The 18,448-nt window shown below is 43.7% G+C and overlaps 1 protein-coding gene and 1 pseudogene across 2 annotated transcripts in view; one reads left to right on the top strand and one right to left on the bottom strand.

Moving 5' to 3' along the window:
- LOC147010211 (uncharacterized) overlaps positions 1-17,329 on the top strand; it is a 37,022-nt gene extending 19,693 nt beyond the window's left edge. For both annotated transcript variants that reach the window (XM_085860759.1, XM_085860760.1), the window contains exon 6: positions 11,854-17,329. In XM_085860759.1, coding sequence (XP_085716885.1) covers positions 11,854-12,786 — 933 coding nt within the window. In that variant the 3' untranslated portion in view covers positions 12,787-17,329. The remainder of the gene's footprint in view (positions 1-11,853) is intronic.
- Positions 13,669-15,388, bottom strand: LOC147010212 (uncharacterized; annotated as a pseudogene).
- Positions 17,330-18,448: the final 1,119 nt, after the last annotated feature.

Below are 18,448 nucleotides of genomic sequence, written 5' to 3' on the forward strand. Positions count from 1 at the left end.
AGATTAATCAAGCCTTCAGGGTTTAATAACTAGGCCAGCCCAACATTTGAGTAGTAACTGAGTCATATGGTTAACAGAGTTAACTGAGCAGGTGAATTAAGCTTTTTAGGGTTAACTTAACCACATGGTTATCTAAGCGAGTGAGCCCAAACCTTGAGAATTAACTAAGCGTGTTGACTGAGCCCCAGGGTTGACCGAGCAAGTTAAGCAAGTTTTTAGGCCTCACCGAGATGCAGGTTCTCCCAGCATAATGTTCTTTGTGAAGTCCATAGATCAGTGGTTCATAACCTTTTTCTCAACAATGACCTTTGCCGGTCTGCAGTGCTCAGTTAACCGCAGTCTGCAGTGCTCACTTTGCCGGTCAGTCAGTGTTCAGTTGCCGGTCCAGTAAATGACCGCGGACCGCCAAATTGGAACCACATAATTTATGGTCTTTACTGTCTAGACTTCAGCATGTCATCCATCTCCAATAACTTTTTGCAGTAATATTTTGTTTTGTTTTTAAAAGTATTAAATGTAACATGAACAACAGTCAAGGAATCCTTATGACAATCATGAACCAGTATTTGTGTGTATATGTTTGTGTGTGTGTGTGTGTGTGTGTGTGTGTGTGTGTGTGTGTGTGTGTGTGTGTGTGTGTGTGTGTGTGTGTGTGTGTGTGTGTGTGTGTTTGTTTATCGTGCTACTCCTCCTACAGTTCTTGGCTGATTACATCCAGATTTGCTACATAGGATCAGCATAACCCCAATTAATGTATAGGGGGCATGTTCCAGCTTTTACCACAGATGCTCAATTGGATTGAGATGTGGTGACTGGGCAGGCCACGACAGTAAGCTGAATTCACTGTCATGTTTGTGGAACCATTCCTGGAGAATCCTCGCCTTGTGGCTTGGGGCATTATCCTGCTGAAGAAATCCATTCCCAGATGGACACACTGCTGCCATGAAGGGATGCACCTGATTGGCAATGATGTTCAGATATCCTGTGGCATTCAAACCTTGCTCCACTTTTATCAAGGGGCCGAATGTGTGCCATGAAAGCACATCCCACACCATCACACCACCACCACCGCCACCACCACCACCAGCATGCAATGTTGACACACGGCATGATGGATGCATGTACTCATGTGGTTTTCTCCACACCCTAGACCTCCCATCAGCATGAAACAGCAGGAACCAGGATTCATCAGACGAGGCAATGTTTTTCCAATGCTCCAGTGTCCAGCGTGTTCGTTCCATAACCCACTGCAATCGCAGGTTCTTGTTTTTTGCTGAAAGGAGTGGAACTCTGAACGGTCGTTGGCTGCCATACCCCATTCGTGTCACGGTACGACGAGTTGTGCATTCTTTCATGGGTCTTTCAGCACCAAAACTGTACTGGGCTGTCTGTTGACTGACTGGAGCCCGTCTGTTGCTCTGCACAATTCGTGTCGGCCTCCTTTGGCCTCTTTCATCAATGAGCCGTTTTTGACCACTACCATTGGCTGGATGTCCTTTGGGTGGTGGACCATTCTTGATTAACACAGGAAACTGTTGAGCATGAAAAACCCAGCAGTGTTGCAGTTCTTGATACACTCAAACCGGTGCGCCTGGCAACTACTACCACACCCCGTTAAAAGGCATTTAAACCTTGTCTTTCCCATTCACTCTCTGAATGGCACACACAAACAATCCATGTCTCAAGGGTTAAAAATCCTTATTTAACCTGTCTCCTCCTCTTCATCTACACTGATTGAAATTGATTTAGCAGGTGCAATCAATACGGGATTATAGCTTTCACCTGGATTCACTTGATCAGCCGATTTCATGGAAAGAGCAGGTATTCTCAATGTTTTGTACACTGAGTGCGTATATCTATACTCGTGTGTGTGTGTGTGTGTGTGTGTGTGTGTCTGTGTGTCTGTGTGTGTGTGTGTGTGTCAGTGTGTCTCCCCAATAACTCCAAAAACCATGAAACTTAGCAGCCTGAAACTTTGCAGGCACACAAAGAAAACTCCAAGGAAGTGCATGACCGAAAACTGGATGTTTGGGGGGTAATTAAAACACCCCTTTTGAAGACAATTAACGGCCGTATTCAATTATATCCTTTGTCAGCCGCATTCTTGGTCACCGCTCTCCATGGGGTCTTCAGGCGTATCCGACATAACCTCGCTGGGGTCTGAAGTCATCATGTTTTTTGGTCTACTAAACTATGCCTTGACTTGGAACAGGCCACAATGATTTCTTAATGATAAAGTTTTTCTTTTTTTCACTTTCCTCACTCATATTATCGAATGTCTGTTCATCATAGCTACGAATCGCTGGGTACATTGCAATGCTTATAAATGCCCGGAGACGCCAGCGTTCTTGGCTTTATTCCATTTTTGCACATGCCATAACCTCGAGAATCTCTTAAACAAAGCTGAATTACAAAATTTAAGCTCCAGAATCAACCTTAGAAGCAGTTCTGACTCCAGAAAAAGTGTTCATTTGTCCAATTCGGACATATTTGACATTTTGGGCGTCTCTGGAAGGTGTATAATTAACATGACAGTTCGGTGATTGTTCCTCGTATGCCAAGCGAGCCGTTTCTTATCAACTGTTTCGTTGGAGTGCGTAAGCCACTTGGCGAGCGCTCTACAATATTCGCACTCTCACGGAATACCGTATGTCGATTGATTTGAACAAAGTTCAGGGGTTACTCACATGCGATGTTGGCCACCTGTTGTTCTGCAGTGCAACAGGCAGTTGCTGGCTTCCTGAAAAGTGAAATTATACTTTCCACGACCTCCATCATTCTCGTGTTTGGAGTTCCTCCATATTGGTTCGAGCTGTGAAAAGCGTTGACTGACATTTTGTGGTTTCTTTGGATTGATTTTTTTTTTTAATGTTGAATGCTTCAGTCACAGACTGAATATTCCTCATCGAGGCCAAGCCTTAAATAAAAGAACTGCATTGATAGAAAAGTAAGGAAAGAGAGAATTGTCGAAGAGTGTTTGAGAAAGTAAAAAATCTGCTTTTTGAAAAGGGGAAGGTCATAAGTGTTTGGGAAGACGTGAGAAAGTAAAGAGTTCCAGAGTAGAGTTTGGCAGTGGAGGGGAAGAAACAAACATCATAATAGCACACCCTTGAATTTCCAATGGCCACACAATAATCATGTGATGTCGTGGCTTGTCGAGTATTCCTTGGTCTCGCTAACGGTGGAGGTACACAAGCAGCAAGTTCTTGCGAGCAGAAACTGAAGTAATATCTGTAGAAAAGAGAAAGAGAGCCTACTGTACGGCATAATTTGTGCGGGTCTAGTTTTGAGGTCACATTGGTAGAGGTGACAAGTTGAATAACATTGGATTCATTTCTGTCAAGTAAGTTTGTAGAGCTGGAACCTCCCCAGATGTGAGAGCAGTTCTCTACACCAGGACGAATCAATCCTTTATATAGTTGAAGCAACTGTTCAGAGGAGAAGAATCTTCGATATCTGATCAGGACTCCTAATTTCTTCGAGGCAGACTTGGCTATTTGCATTATGTGTGGATTCCAGGATAAATTTGATGTTAGAGTCATACCCAGTAGTTTAATTTGTATCACATGATGTAATTTTAGAGAGAGAGACGAGAAGAAATTGAGTTTTTGAAACATTAAACTTAACTTGATTACATTTGCCCCACTGGGAGATCTCGTCCAAATCTGAATTTAAAGAGGTGGCTGTGATGAAACGAGATGTAGATCGAGTGAGGGAAGACAGGGTAGATGGGAAAGACATGGAGGAATGTATTGTTGAGTCGTCAGCATACGAGTGTATTTGATTATTTGTGGAAGAAAGAAGGTCATTGATAAAAAAAGAAGGAAGAGTGTTGAAGACAGAATGGAACTCTGAGGGGCACCGCTTGTGATTGGGGAGGGGGTTGATGTTGAACCATCAACAATTATGGCGATAGAGTGGTCGGAGAAAAAGCTCGATATGAGAGAGTAGAGTGAAGGAGGAAAGCTGAAAGAGGGAAGCTTGGATATCAGATCACGATGGCAAACTCTGTCAAAGACTTTTGAGATATCAAGGCCTACAACAAAAGATTCCCCAAAGTTTCTCAAAGAACAGGCCCAGACATTCGTAATGTAAGAGGATATCACCTGTAGATCTTGCCTTGCAAAAGCCGTGTATGTTATTTAATTGAATTTTGTTAATTTTTCACTTGAATTCCAATTTAAAGAATTATATTTAAAAGGTAAGCCTTTGTGGTTCTCCTTTTTGTGGACTTTATCCATGCAGAACTTCGTACGGAACTTGGAACAGGCTGTGTGTGTGTGTGTGTGTGTGTGTGTGTGTGTGTGTGTGTGTGTGTGTGTGTGTGTGTGTGTGTGTGTGTGTGTGTGTGTGTGTGTGTGTGTGTGTGTGTGTTCATAAAGCATAACATATTCTTTCTGCTAACTCCCAGACCACCACCTCTCTCTCTTTGTCCCATCCTTGCTCTACCCCCTCCCAATACAGTGTACTACCCTCCTCCCACACTTCTCTCACTCCTCCCTTCTCTCACTCCTCCCTTCTCTCACTCCTCCCTTCTCTCACTCCTCTCTTCTCTCTCTCTCTCTCTCTCTCTCTCTCTCTCTCTCTCTCTCTCTCTCTCTCTCTCTCTCTCTCTCTCTCTCACACACTCCTCCCTTCACTCTCTCCCTCTCTCTCTCTCTCCCTCTCTCTCTCACTCCCTTCTCTCACTCCTCCCTTCTCTCACTCCTCCCCTCTCTCTGTCTCTCTCTGTCTCTCTCTCTGTCTGTCTCTCTCTCTGTCTCTGTGTCTCTCTCTGTCTCTCTCTCTCTCTGTCTCTCTCTGTCTCTCTCTCTGTCTGTCTCTCTCTCTGTCTCTGTGTCTCTCTCTGTCTCTGGACAGTGGTTATGTCTGGGCAGGGTTTGTTTCCAGACGTGTCCAGATGAGAGTTTGTCTTCGGACATGTCCGAGCTGTGGCGTTTGTCTCCGAATGTGCCCGGGCAGTGTTGATGTCCAGACAGGTGTTTGTTTCCAGGCGGTGTTTATGTCTGGATGGGAGTTTGTCTCTGGACGGTTCTGGGTGGTGTTTGTCTCTCCATGGTTTATCTCCGGACGCGTCTGGGCAGTGTTTATCGTATGACCAGTAGAAAATGGATTTCGGAAATTATTTTGTTTCTATCTTCACTGTTATTCTTTGTAGAATCATTTTGATGAGACAGAATGAATCTTAACGCTCCACTGCACGTCTGCCTTCCCTTCCTCTCACCTCTCGCTGCCTTCCCTTCCCCCACCCCTCCTCACTCTCCCTCCCTTCTCAATTCCCCCTTCTCACTTTTCCTCCCTCCTCATCACCCCCCCACTCCTCCTCACTTCCCCTCTATCCTTTCTCTTCCCCCCCCTCCCACTCCTCACTCTTTCCCCTCTCTCTCTCCCCCACCTCTCCCCCTCCTCCCACCCTTTCAGTTTTCCCGTCAGAGAAGCGACGGGGGTGGTATTTGCTCATATATATATATATATATATATATATATATATATATATATATATATATATATATATATTGTGTGTGTGTGTCAGTAATAGCAGCACCTTTTGTGGAAGCTGGTATTACAAATCATCTTCCGTTATCTTCTTCATAATATAATGGTACCAAAAAAAAAGAAACAATGAACAGACAAGTGTGACGAAGCATTTTTGAATTTTGATGTGGAGTATATGTTGTGATTATCGTGATTATAATAATTATACACAAGAATTATAAGGTGCATTTCCAAGAATGTTCCACAGCACATTGCTCACCATAGATGGGTAGACGAGGGTACTCCCGAGTACCCGCTAGTCAATATAATAGATAAAGCGTTTTATACTCGTTTTTTAAATAATAATTAATACTGAACAATCAATACACAGATACATGTATTTGGAAAAAAAAAAACATTTTCACAAAGGTAAATTTATTGACTTTTGTTTTTCATTGAGAAACTTGAGCATGCATTTCTCCCACAAGGTTGTCGATACGAGGCTCTGGTCTCGTCGGTGCGAGCCGCAGATTGTCGTGCACATCAAGTGTGTTTCCTTGCTTTGTCTTGATAATGGTCATAGCAGAAAACCCCGCCTTGCACAAATATCTGGTTGGAAATGGTTGAGGAGCTTTCATCGCAAGTACTGACAGTTCCTGGTATTCATTTTTCACGATGATCCAGCATTGAAGTGACTGTCCATTCTGAAATTTCAATTTTTAGGGAAGAGTCATTCTTCAGTTTGATGATTTTGTCTTCCAGTCTAGAACTGATTTCTGTGTTGGTCATTTATACTTTGAATGGGTTGATAACCCAACCATCATTGCCTTTCCATGGGTCATTCTCAGATCTGAAATGGTAATCAAATCGCAGAAACATTTTGCTCAGATGTTTCTCGATTACCAACGACAGAGGGTTGAGCATCTTTCTCCTCGCACGAGCTTGACAGATTGGAGAACATAAACAAACACTCTCCTTGTCAAAGTTAACAATTTCAGCAACCTCATTCAGTTCCTGATTCAATTTGGGTTCGGGGCTCATCTTCCTTGAAGCCAAACTCTCTCAATGGATGACGCAGTGAATAGCTTGACATGACGATGCTCTTTCCTTGACGTATGTTGTCACTCCCAAGTCCTTTCTGACCATGACTGCTGTGCTGTCTGCACATAAACTCACAAGGTTAACCTATTCTAAGCCACGACTTTGAACATGGTAATCCAATGCTTCGAAAATTGCTTTGCTATTTGTGTTTATTGGTAGGGATGTCAAAACAAGAAACTCTTCTTTGAAGTCTTCCTCATGTTCATAACGAACATAAACCAGAAAAACTGCCTGATTGGTGACGTATATTGAGTCATGAGGTTGCTGAAAGACTTTGCTGATATCATTTCACACCCAATCTGTGTTCCTCCACATCCGTCGACATTTTGTTTGTTCTCTTTGCTACTGTGTCATTTGAGACAAGGACTTGAGAGATTTTCTTGATGGCTTCTCATATAAAAACAAGTCTTGACAAATGTCTTTCATGCAGGGGAGAATTAGCACCTCAGCAATTGTGTCCGGCTTCTTTGCTTTTGAAAACCGTGGAGAAACTTTAAACGAAGCTTTGAGAGCATTCACGTTGACCTTTGATGATACACGTTTGTTTGTCAAGTTCACTTTGCTTCCTTTCAAAATAGTCTATTGGCTTAGCCTACAGTTCGTTATGCTTTGTGTGAAGATGCCTGCTAAGCTTTGCACATTTCATTGATTTAGTTGATGAAACTTCACCACATACCACACATTGAGGTTTTGAAATATCGCTTCTGTTGATTGGAATGAATCCAAATGGTGATGTATGATTCGTCATATTGGCGCTTGAAAGAGCGACGAGCTTTCTTGGTTGTTGGGGGAGATCAGTTTACAAGATTGTTTTTTGGGGGTTTTTGCATACATTGTTGAGGCTCGTATCAGAGCTAACACACAAAACATAGAACAAAGGGAGCAGGAGACAAGAGTGGTGGGAGAGGGAATCGCAAAACAGTGGGGAAGGGAGAGGGATTGGGCGGAGAGCACGGGGTAAACAATATGGACACTACAGGGACTTTCAGGAAGGAAAGCAGGGAATTTGAAGGAGGTGGTTTTGGGGTTGATGAATGGCGGTAGAAAAGATCATGGTTTTTGATGGGGGAAGATGAGAGATGCTGGTGAACGGCTGTTTTGAAGACCTGGAGAGAAGAGCAGGATTGAAGAGAGTGTGGGAGTTTACTCTGTTGTGGGATTTTATGATTTGTTCTATTAACTGACCTGGTGTAAATCCTGTTACTCAATTTGTAAGAAACAATTAATTCACTGTCCACAACAAAAAGTACATTTGATCAGAGAACATTTATTGCGCGGTACCACGGAGTCCAAAACACTGAGTTGGTAAACATCCACAATGATTTGCACTAACCAAAGCTGACATTTCCTGAGATATATATATATATATATATATATATATATATATATATATATATATATATATATATATATATATATATATATATATATATATATATACATACTGTGGAGACAAGTGGGGGAACAAAGAGAGAGAGCATGATGACCTTCAGCTGGCCTTGGTGAGAGAGGATAAGACATTAGGTTATAGGTCTTACAAAGAAATGAATATAAGGAATTGTGTATATAAAAGACAGTGAGTACATGGGTCTGATAAGCATTCGGCAAAAGAACTCAAACTGCAATATGTGTCCACTGGGTGAAAGAGAATGACATAATCATGGCAAAAGTTGCAGTGCCATTGACCAGGCCACCCTGTAGCACAGCAAGACATTCCCCCCATTAACACCAAGACAAAAGGGAAACACAATTGACAGCCAATTCGACTATAGCATAAAAATTAGATTTAAAAAGCACCAGCAACAATTATAATTGAGAGTACATGAATATAATTATTTTTTCTTCCACAACTCCAAAGGCAGGAAAAAGAAGGAATGAAAGAGTGAAGGTGAGCAATGATTCTTGATTTTGGCAGTTTCACCAGAAGGGGTTTTTTGGCAGACCTTGAGCGCCCTGCGGAAATCTATGGGGGGGGGGGGACAGATCACAGACAGAGCAGAGGGGCGGCAAGGCCAAAGAGGAGACGGTAGAAGACAGAAAGACCACCGACCTTCCTGCGGTGAGAGAGCGAGAGACCCAAAGACTCAGCTTCATCGTGGGAGATAACAATTATCCTAAATGCCTTGGTTCCCACAGCGTGAAACTGAGCTCGGTGGTGTGACAGGAGCACCATCAAAGAGGTGAGAGTAGTACTCCATCAGGCTGTGGATGAACACGTTGTATGTGGCTAGGAGCTCAGGTGCACCAAGGAAGGACTTTGCACGATGGAGAATGCCCAGTCAGTGACTGGTTTTGGAGGTCAGTTTGGAAATGTGGCTTTCCCAGGAAAGATTATGGCAGATAATGAGGCGCAAAAGCTTGAATGAAATGACTTATTCAAGAGGATTGTTGACAAAGTATAATGGTGGGTGGGGGGGGGGGTGATATTTGTCAGGATTGAAGGACATGTTCCACATGTTGGACCAGTTTGTGATTATATCCAGATCTGCAGAGAGTGAAGAGGCTGGTGCTTGTCGATCTGAGGGATGACATGGTACGGCAGATGGTGGTCATCAGCAAAGAGATAAAGAGGATTTTCCAGAGAGCAGGAAAGACCATTGATTAAAAAACAGAAAACGAACAGGGCCCAGTACACTGCCTTGAGAAACTCCAGCCTGGACTCCAGCTTGTGGACCCCCGACCCCACGCCTTGATGGTTTCACGCTCGCAGCATCGAGATGAGTATGCACCCTGTTCCCTTCATTTCTGAGCCCCACCTTTCAAAAAATCCTGGATCCGGCCCTGGAGGAGACGATACATATACTTTATACACTTGCTCCATTATATATATATATATATATATATATATATATATATATATATATATATATATATATATATATATATATATATATATATATATATATGCGAATGGCCACGTAACTCGAATCGCGGCACGTCGCCCACCGGACGGACAATTCTGTCGTGACCCTCTCGGAACAACGCCGGGAGCTAGTCACGGGTGGGGGTTTTAAACTCACCATGATCGTGCCAATTGCCCACCCGCGCAGGATAGGGTTGCTCGCCAAATTCGATCTACCTAAGTACCTGCGCGAATGGTCGACCGGGCGATCGTACCACGCCACAGGCTGACTCCGGACACGAACCGCTTAAGCGGTCCGTTCCGTGCTACAGTGATAACCGAGCGGTGTTATCGTCGGCCTTGACGGTTCCGATTAATTACCGGGATGTTGCACCCACTACGAACCCCTTACGTGGTGCAAGATGGAGGGTCAATAAAAAAGGAAAAGAGACGAAGCAGAGCGGGAACAGTTCAACAAGCAAGCATTTTATTCACACACACACACACACACACACACACACACACACACACACACACACACACACACACACACACACACACACACACACACACACACACACACACACACACACGTATATACAGCCATACAGTCAAAAATGCACATATAACAGTTAAAACAGTCTTGCAACAAAAGCAAATGCAGAGCTACAACTGACTACGACTGACACACGGCAACACTTACGCAGTTCTACTTCACAGACGGCGCCAACACACACATTTATACAAAAAGCAAAGGGAGGAAAAGAAAGAACCACCTCTTATCTTCCCCCATCCAAATCCTCGATCTTTTCTACCCCCGATAATCCACCCAAGCCCACTTCCTTCATTTCTCCTGCTTTCCTTCCTGAAAGTCCCTGAAATGTCCATCTTCTCTTTGCCATGTTCCCCGTCCCATCCCCATCCCTCTCCCTTCCACAGTTCACCTAATGTGTCTGTTCCCCACTGTTTTGTCCCTTCCACTCCCGCCCCTCTTGTCTCATGCCTCCTTGCTGTGAGTTGTGTGTTAGCTCTCATACGAGCCTCGACCAAGGTATACAAAATAAAAAATAAAAAATAAAAAATAAAAAAGAAAGAAGTCGCGACTTCCCTTTTATGGCTGGTGAGTCCCTCTCCCACGACCGTCAGCGTGGTCGCGCCTGGCCCCGACCTCTCTTGCGGCCGGCGAACCCTCTCCGGCACTCCCCGTCCGGACGCGCAGGTCCACCTCACAACGGGCATTGCCGCGTCTCCCGTCCGTGCCTTCGTGACAGGGCCGCTCGCCAAGCCGCGGGCGCAGGACCTCTTCCCTCGAGAACCAGACTCTCATACCAACTCGACCAACCCTCGACCAACTGAAGACCAGACCTGACCGCCAGTCAAGACGAAAAGAAGAGGAAGAGGCGGAAGAGGAAGAGGTGCCCCGCCCGTGTCCGTCTTTTATAGCGCGGGGCTCCGCCCTTTGCCCCGCCCCGTTCTCGGCTCCACCTTCCTTCGAGAGGGTTCCCGAAAAGGGCGTTCCCTCACGCTCTCCCTCCACCCCGCCCTGTGCGGGGGCTGGGAGAGTCAGTTTTTGGCTCTGGGCCAGAGAATTATTCCCCCAAAATGAGACCCCTCCCTTACATGACCTCTTACCTCTGACCTTTGACCTGCATCGCCCCTCCACTCCAAAGCGCGGGGAAGATCAGGCGGGAGAAATAGGCGGGGAAACCCGCGCATCCTCGCATTTCCCTCCTTGGCGCCTTTGTTTGCCGTTCGGAAGCGGACATAGTGGCGAAGATGTGGTAGCGTAGATGGTGGAGGTGGTGTGGTTATGGTGTGGTTGATGCTGTGATGAGGATGGCGTGGTTGTTGAGATGCTGTTTGTTTGAAATAAAAGATAGAACAGAAAAATGGCTACCTCAAAGCGTCGCAGCCCGGATGGGTCACATAAATTCCCTCTATACAACGGGTTTGGGCTAACTACACATGTACCTATGGAGATATCTCACCTGAGGGCCCTTTATGGTATAATGTGAATTTCCACAGCCGTAACAATATATATATATATATATATATATATATATATATATATATATATATATATATATATATATATATATATATATATATATATATATATATATATATATATATATATATATATATATATATATATATATATATAGTCGGGCATTGTTTGCGGACGAGTGGCAGTAGTTATTTTTTTCTGGCATTACTCCGTAGACTGGTATTAAAGGACAATAGTTACAGCCATAAGTGGATTATTATGTTTATATAATTTTCAATTGTTAATTTTTTTTATGGTGGTTACATTTAAATGGCTCAAAAACCAGACCTTTAATTCATCTCGGCTCCAAAAATATTCTAAAGTTGATTCAGCTGCAGTCACCATGATAGGTCTCCACCTTTAACTTCAGGTTACATTTCTTCTGCAGGATCCTTCTCTGTTGGATTCCAACATCTGCTGGGCTGAAGCATTCATTGTCGCTTTTGCTGTCACCAACCGGCCAAGTTTTCTGGAAGCCACAAATTTAATCCATTATCTCCGTCCTCAGCCACATTCTACCTCGACCATGACCTCCACCTTCCAGTCTTCATCGTACTTCAGTTCACTTTCAACCTCACAGTCTTCCCCAGCAATTATATCTCTTCCAGTCATTCCATCTACATTTTTACCACATTCCTGCCCATCTACATCCTCCATGCTTGGCCCACCTTTTATCGCCTCAACCCCAACATCTCCTTGCGCTCTTCAACCACCTCCTTCCATGTTCTCTTGTGATTCTTCTTCATTAAATTCTCCACATTCTATTACCCCTTCTGCTCTTGTTTCTCCTACTTCATCGATCCACTCTCCTCTCCGGCCATTGTTGTTGGTCGGAACTAAAAAGGATGCGCATGAGACCCGGGTTATCAGCAAGTCGGAAGCAGAAGAACTAGCAATAGCTGCTGAATGCAGCTATATGGAAATATCTTCACGAGATGACCCTGCCTCGGCAGCAAAAGACATTTTCATTTTTCTTTGGAGAGAGCATCAGCAGGCAGGCAATTGGGGAGATGAAAGTGGGTGTGAATGGCAGGAAACTTTAGAGAGCATGGGTGCAGATTCGGGGGGCAGTGATCGAAGGGAAAATAAGCAAAGAGTTTGCGAAAGCGGCCTGCAAGGGGCTCAAGGGAAAGAGGTGGTTCGAGGAGATGGAGATACAAAGGGAGCAAAACAGAATGGAAAAGCAGACATTCGTAAAAGTGGAAAGGGAGAAGTAAAGGAAAGTGGTGCTTCGGGTTTGCGAGTCGTAAGGAGCTGCCTGAGGGATTGGTTAGAAATTGGGAAATTCCACAAGAGGCATCACAGGCATTGTGATCAATGACAGAGCAGGAGGTTATGAGTTGAGGGTGTGAAAAGCTTAAAAAAAAATTATATAAAATCGAGGATCATGGAAGAGTGAGGTGACAGAGGGTAGAAGGCACAGTATACTGACAGTTGGGCAGTGGAATAACACAAACCTAGGAAGCACGTGGATGAACGAATGAACCCCAGGAGGAAAAAAAAAAGAGAAGAGCGGGAAGGAAACACAGCAACATGTGAGTGGAATGGAAGGATTGGTGGAGGGTAAATGAGAGTAGAAAATGGCACAGGTAGGAGGCATGGAGGATGATCTGAGGTGGTGGTGCACTCAAAGTCCTGAAAGTCAATTTATAGCTCTGGAGGGTATTAGGATTGAAAAGACTTCGTAAGGAGGTTATACAAGTGGGAGAAGAGGAACAAAGTAGTGGAGGTGAGCAGTAAGTCTGGATTTTTGGAGTTTCACAAGGCTAGGGTTAGTGGAGGAATGTGTGTGACCTGAAGGGACTGGGGAGGGGTGGAAAGATGGTAATTTACCAGTGTGGTAGCTACATTCAAGTGTAAAGGTGCATAGTGGGAGTTGCAGACGGAGGAAATGTTGAGTTGGATCTTGGAGACGGTGTGAAGTTGGAAGGTGTCAACTGAGAAGTTCAAATTTACAAATGAAGGATTTTGCACTATAGAGTATGCCCAGCCTTCAACTGACTAATGGAGGCCTGCTTTGACTCTGGAGGACTGTCTGCACAGGCCATAGCTGATGGTGAGGCCCAGAAGTTAGAGAGATCATAACACAACAGGAATTTTTAAGGACATTTTCCCTGCTAGAGTGGGAGTTAGCCTTGCAGGCCCCATGACAATCTTCTCCACTTTGCCTGATTTTCTGCAATCCCCTTATTAACCACCCTACCCACATTTCTTCTTCCACCACCTTTAGCCAAGTCTTTCTTAGTCTTCCCCGTCCTTTACTTCCTTCTGCATTCATTTCCATCACTCTTCTTACCCAGTCACTTTAATCCTTCCTCAACACATGAACCAGCCATCTCAACCTGTTTCTCTTCACAGCATCCATCACAGGCTCTATTCTCATCATCTTCTGCAATTCATCATTTGTCTTCCTCTCTTTCAACGATATTCCACACATCTACCGAACCATTCTCATGTCCACCCTTCGTTGCTGCTCTACGTTCAAGACCCATGTCTCACTCCCATAAATCAGAGCACTTCTCATACGTGCAGCATACACCTTTCCCTTCAACTTCAACGACACTGCCCTCCTCGTCAGCACGCCACTCGGTTCCCAAAAATTCTTTCATGCACATCTCACTCAAGCAACCATCACCGATCCAACTCAACATTTCCTCCATCTGCAGCTCTCACCATACACACCTTACACTTCAATGTAGCTACCACACTGGTTAATGACCCTCTCTCATACCACTACATTTTCGATGAACGCATTCAGCGCACATTGTACACTGAATGGAGTTCACTCCAACACCCTTCCTGCACACAGCACACGGCCACTTCCCAGTTCTTTCCACCTCACCACATGTTTTACCACTTACCATCACCTTTGTCTTTCCAATATTCACCTTCAAACTTTTTGCCTCCATATATTCCTTCCACTTATTCATCTTCTCCTTCATTCCATCCCTTCTCTCTGCAATCAACAACAAATCATATGCATACAACAACTCCCATGGTAAACCCACCTTTGCACTCTGAGCCAGCACCTCCATCACAACTACAAATCATAGTGGACTGAGTACCGACCCCTGATGCACTCCCACCTTCACTTCTAACTCACCACTGTTCCCATCCTTATAACTGTGCGCGCTCTCTCATACATTGTCATCACTACTCTGATCAACCATTCCTCCACTCCTAACTTCATCAATGCCCATGTCATGACTTCACGTGGAATCCTATCAAATGCTTTCTCAAAATCAACAAACCCAAGAAACAACGTCTTCCCCTTCTCCATGTACTTCTGCAACTGCCTTCCAATAAAAATCGAATCTGTCATTCCTCTTCCTGGCATAAATCTAAACTGCATTTCGCCAATCTTTACCTTCTTCCTTATCCTCTTATCCAACACCCTTTGCAATACCTTCATTCCATGCTCCAGTAACTTTATTTCTCCATACGAGCCACAGTCCAGAGGGTCACCTTTCCCCTTGTGCAAAGGGACAAGGTTACTCAGTTCCCAATCTACTGGAATGCGGCCTTCACTCACCACCAGATTACAGATCTCTGTCAATCTCTTCACACCCCAACTTCCTGCTGCCTTCAACATATCTCCCACAAATCCCATCAGCCCTCCCGCCTTTCTACTCTTCATTACTCTTTTCACTTCCTCAACTTCCTTCCCAGTTATCTTCTCTGCCGGTCCTAAAATTGGGTTGCTCTCTATATTGCCATCCAATTCATGCTCTACATTCAACAGCCTTTCCATATCTCTCTTCCATCTTCCTTTAATTCCACCTGGGTCCACAACGATTTGTCCCACTTCATCTTTCAATCAACTCACCCCCATCACATCGCACCTCTCTTTCATTATCTGCTTTACAATCCTAAATACAGCTTGCTCTCTGACCCTCTTCTGAATCGAAACTTTCTCCGAGCATTTTCCTTTGTGCCTCCGTCTTTGCTTCCTCTTTCTTTGCAGCCTTCTTGGCTTCCTTATAACTTTCATACGCTGCCTCTTCTGCCACCGTACCCTTCACATATTTCATTGACATCCAACCACTTTAAAGCTCAGCCACATCATTTTCTGCCATATTCAATCTCTCTCTCTCTCTCTCTCTCTCTCTCTCTCTCTCTCTCTCTCTCTCTCTCTCTCTCTCTCTCTCTCTCTCTCTCTCTCTCTCTCTCTCTCTCTCTCTCTCTCTCTATCTATCTCTCTCTATCTATCTCTCTCGTCACCTCTTTCAACCTCCACACCTTCATTCTCGGTCGGTACTTCACCCGCTGAGCTCTCCTTACGCCTTTCATCCTTATGTCACAGACAACCAAGCGGTGCTGTGAAACAGCCTCCTACCCCGGAATCACCTTTGTGCCCCAGAGATTCCCCCTATCTTGCCTACACACCTTCAGGTCATCAACAATTGTCGTCGACCCACCTGACATGTATGTAACAAGCTTATAATCCGCTTTCTAGAATTGAGTGTTACAAATCAACAAACCAGCTCCATAAGCAAACTCCAAAATCCTTTCACCTTCTCCATTCCTCATACCATATCCGTAAACCCATGGACTCCCTAAAAACCATCTGTACTCCTTCCCACATGTTATTCAGGTCTCCTCGTACCACAACAACTTCCTCATCTTTCACGTTTTCCATCAACTTCTCTATCACACACCAGAACATGTAAGCCTCCTTAAATCGTCACATGTAGAAATAGGTCGGTGATTTCATTGGACAATCCTTCCGGAGAGTTGGGGTGAGATTGAGATTTTTCTGCATTGATTGACTTGTTCTAAATGTCAGATGAGCATCTCATAATTTGAAAGTCGTAAGAGAGGAAAGTATCTACTTATTGTACAGCTTCATGTGGAGTCATCTGTGAAGAGGAAAAGAGGGGTTTTACAGAGCATTGGAGGCTTTATTAATGTACAAGAATGATAGGACAAGGCACAGGATGCTGTGTTGCAGTACTCAAAGCTCTCCTGGGAGAGGACATGAGCAATGCATTGATGGCATGAGTGGAGGAAATTGACAAGCCATGGAAGAATGTGGTTTTTTTATGTCACCGGCAGAAAGCTTGGCAAACATAGCTGAGGCAACTGTGTCAAACGTTTAAGATACATCGAATGACTCTGTCCTGACCTGTTGCTTGAGATTCAGGTCCTCCATCCATTGTTGAGAGGGGAGAAGCGGCGTGTTCAAAGTTGAGTGGCCTTGACCGAATCCAAACTGAGGGGCAGATGGCCATTTGAGAATCGAGGAAATAATTGATGTCAGCTTTGGTAAGAATACATTTCAAATATATTTCCATGTTTGTATCAAGTTTAATTTTTCACCCTTTGGATGGCAGGTTAGCCGATTGTCGAGAAAATATTTGAGTCGAAGTTAAAGGAAATCAAACTTTATAATCTAATTGTTATCCTACTTTTCCTCTGTATATTACATTACCATTGAAATGCTCATTAGAGGAGAATTTTGCAGATCTGAATTAACTTTATTTGTGAAATTTTATCAATGTAGATTATTTTCATACAGATGTATTGATCAGATGATATTGATATGATCTCGATATTTTATGAATGATCTCGTCTGATGATTGTGTTGATATGTTAAATGACACGTTCATGTTGTTCAAGGATATCCCACCAAATGTTGAATGTCATAAATATGATGATGGCATTCTCATGGTGATTAAATTTCTGTTTGTGATATTGTTTTGATAAAGCTGTTGTTTGAAATACTCATGTGATAATATAATGAAGGTGAAGCAGTGTTATGGGTGTGAAGGTGTAATGGTGATACCACTGTATTGTACTTTTGCAGTTACTGAAAGTACGAGACTTTTACAATTTTATTCCAATAAAAATATCTTGAATCAAAAGTTGATGTCATCGTGGTTTTTTTTTTTTTTTTGCAATCTTGTGAACTGTCTGTGAGATATTATTTGATTTACTGTGCCGAGCGGAATGCTAAAATACAGGGTGTTTCAAAAGTCCAGAATCATAGGGATATTTATTTTACAATTGTATGATAATAATTCCTCAAATTGCGAGCCAATGACATGCACACACATATCAGTTCTTGTATGTAGGTTTTCTTGAACCTTTCCATTGACACATCAATTTTTAGCATATTAGTTTGTCATTTCATTCTTTACATATTCAATAGTACATGGTCTTGTGGTATAAACCACTGATTTCAGGTGTCCCCAAAGAATCAAGTGGAGTTAAATATGGACTGCATGGGGTCCATTATGTCAGTCCATGACATCCAATCCACCTCAAAGGCATCATCTCAAAAAAAAAAAATCTTAAAAATATTTCTGATATATATATATATATATATATATATATATATATACATATACATATACATATATTCATATTCCTTGTAGTATATCCCCCTAAACCCCCCCCCCCCTTCATCCATTAGCACATGTGGTGTAGATCAGTTTGTGGGATGTGCTCACCTCTTCTGCCTGGTCTCTATTTGAACAAATAAATAAATGTGCTGGTGCCTTCTTATAAACAGTCAGGTCAGGTCTGGTATGGGAGCATGCGCTGGAACAGCATGTTGCTGCGTCCACTTTCCGCCGGTACTCCAAAGGCCTCCGTCTGGCAATCCCTCAGGCAGATGCCTGTCCCATCCCCATCTCATTGAGATGCTGATCAACCTGTTGCAACCACAAGGCACGTTGTCGGTCCATTGGCCACCTCCACTCACGAGGTCTTCTCGCTGAGGGAATCTGGTGAGCAGGATCAGCATCAGGAAATCGAGCCACATGTCCATGCAACCGAAGCTGATGCTCACGGACTATGCAGGTAACAAATTTCATTTGAGTCTCTCTCAGCAACCACTCGTTGGACACAAAGTCTGACCAGCGATAGCCAAGGATTCTCCAAAGAGACCTGGTACCAAAGGAATTAATCTCAGTCTCAGATCGCTGGTCAGAGTACAAGTCTCACATACGTAGAGCAAGACTGGAACCACCAAGAACCCG

Source organism: Eptatretus burgeri, chromosome 17 (assembly GCF_056783735.1).
Source record: "Eptatretus burgeri isolate ZD-2024b chromosome 17, Ebu_testis_v1, whole genome shotgun sequence".
Lineage (NCBI taxonomy): Eukaryota > Metazoa > Chordata > Myxini > Myxiniformes > Myxinidae > Eptatretus > Eptatretus burgeri.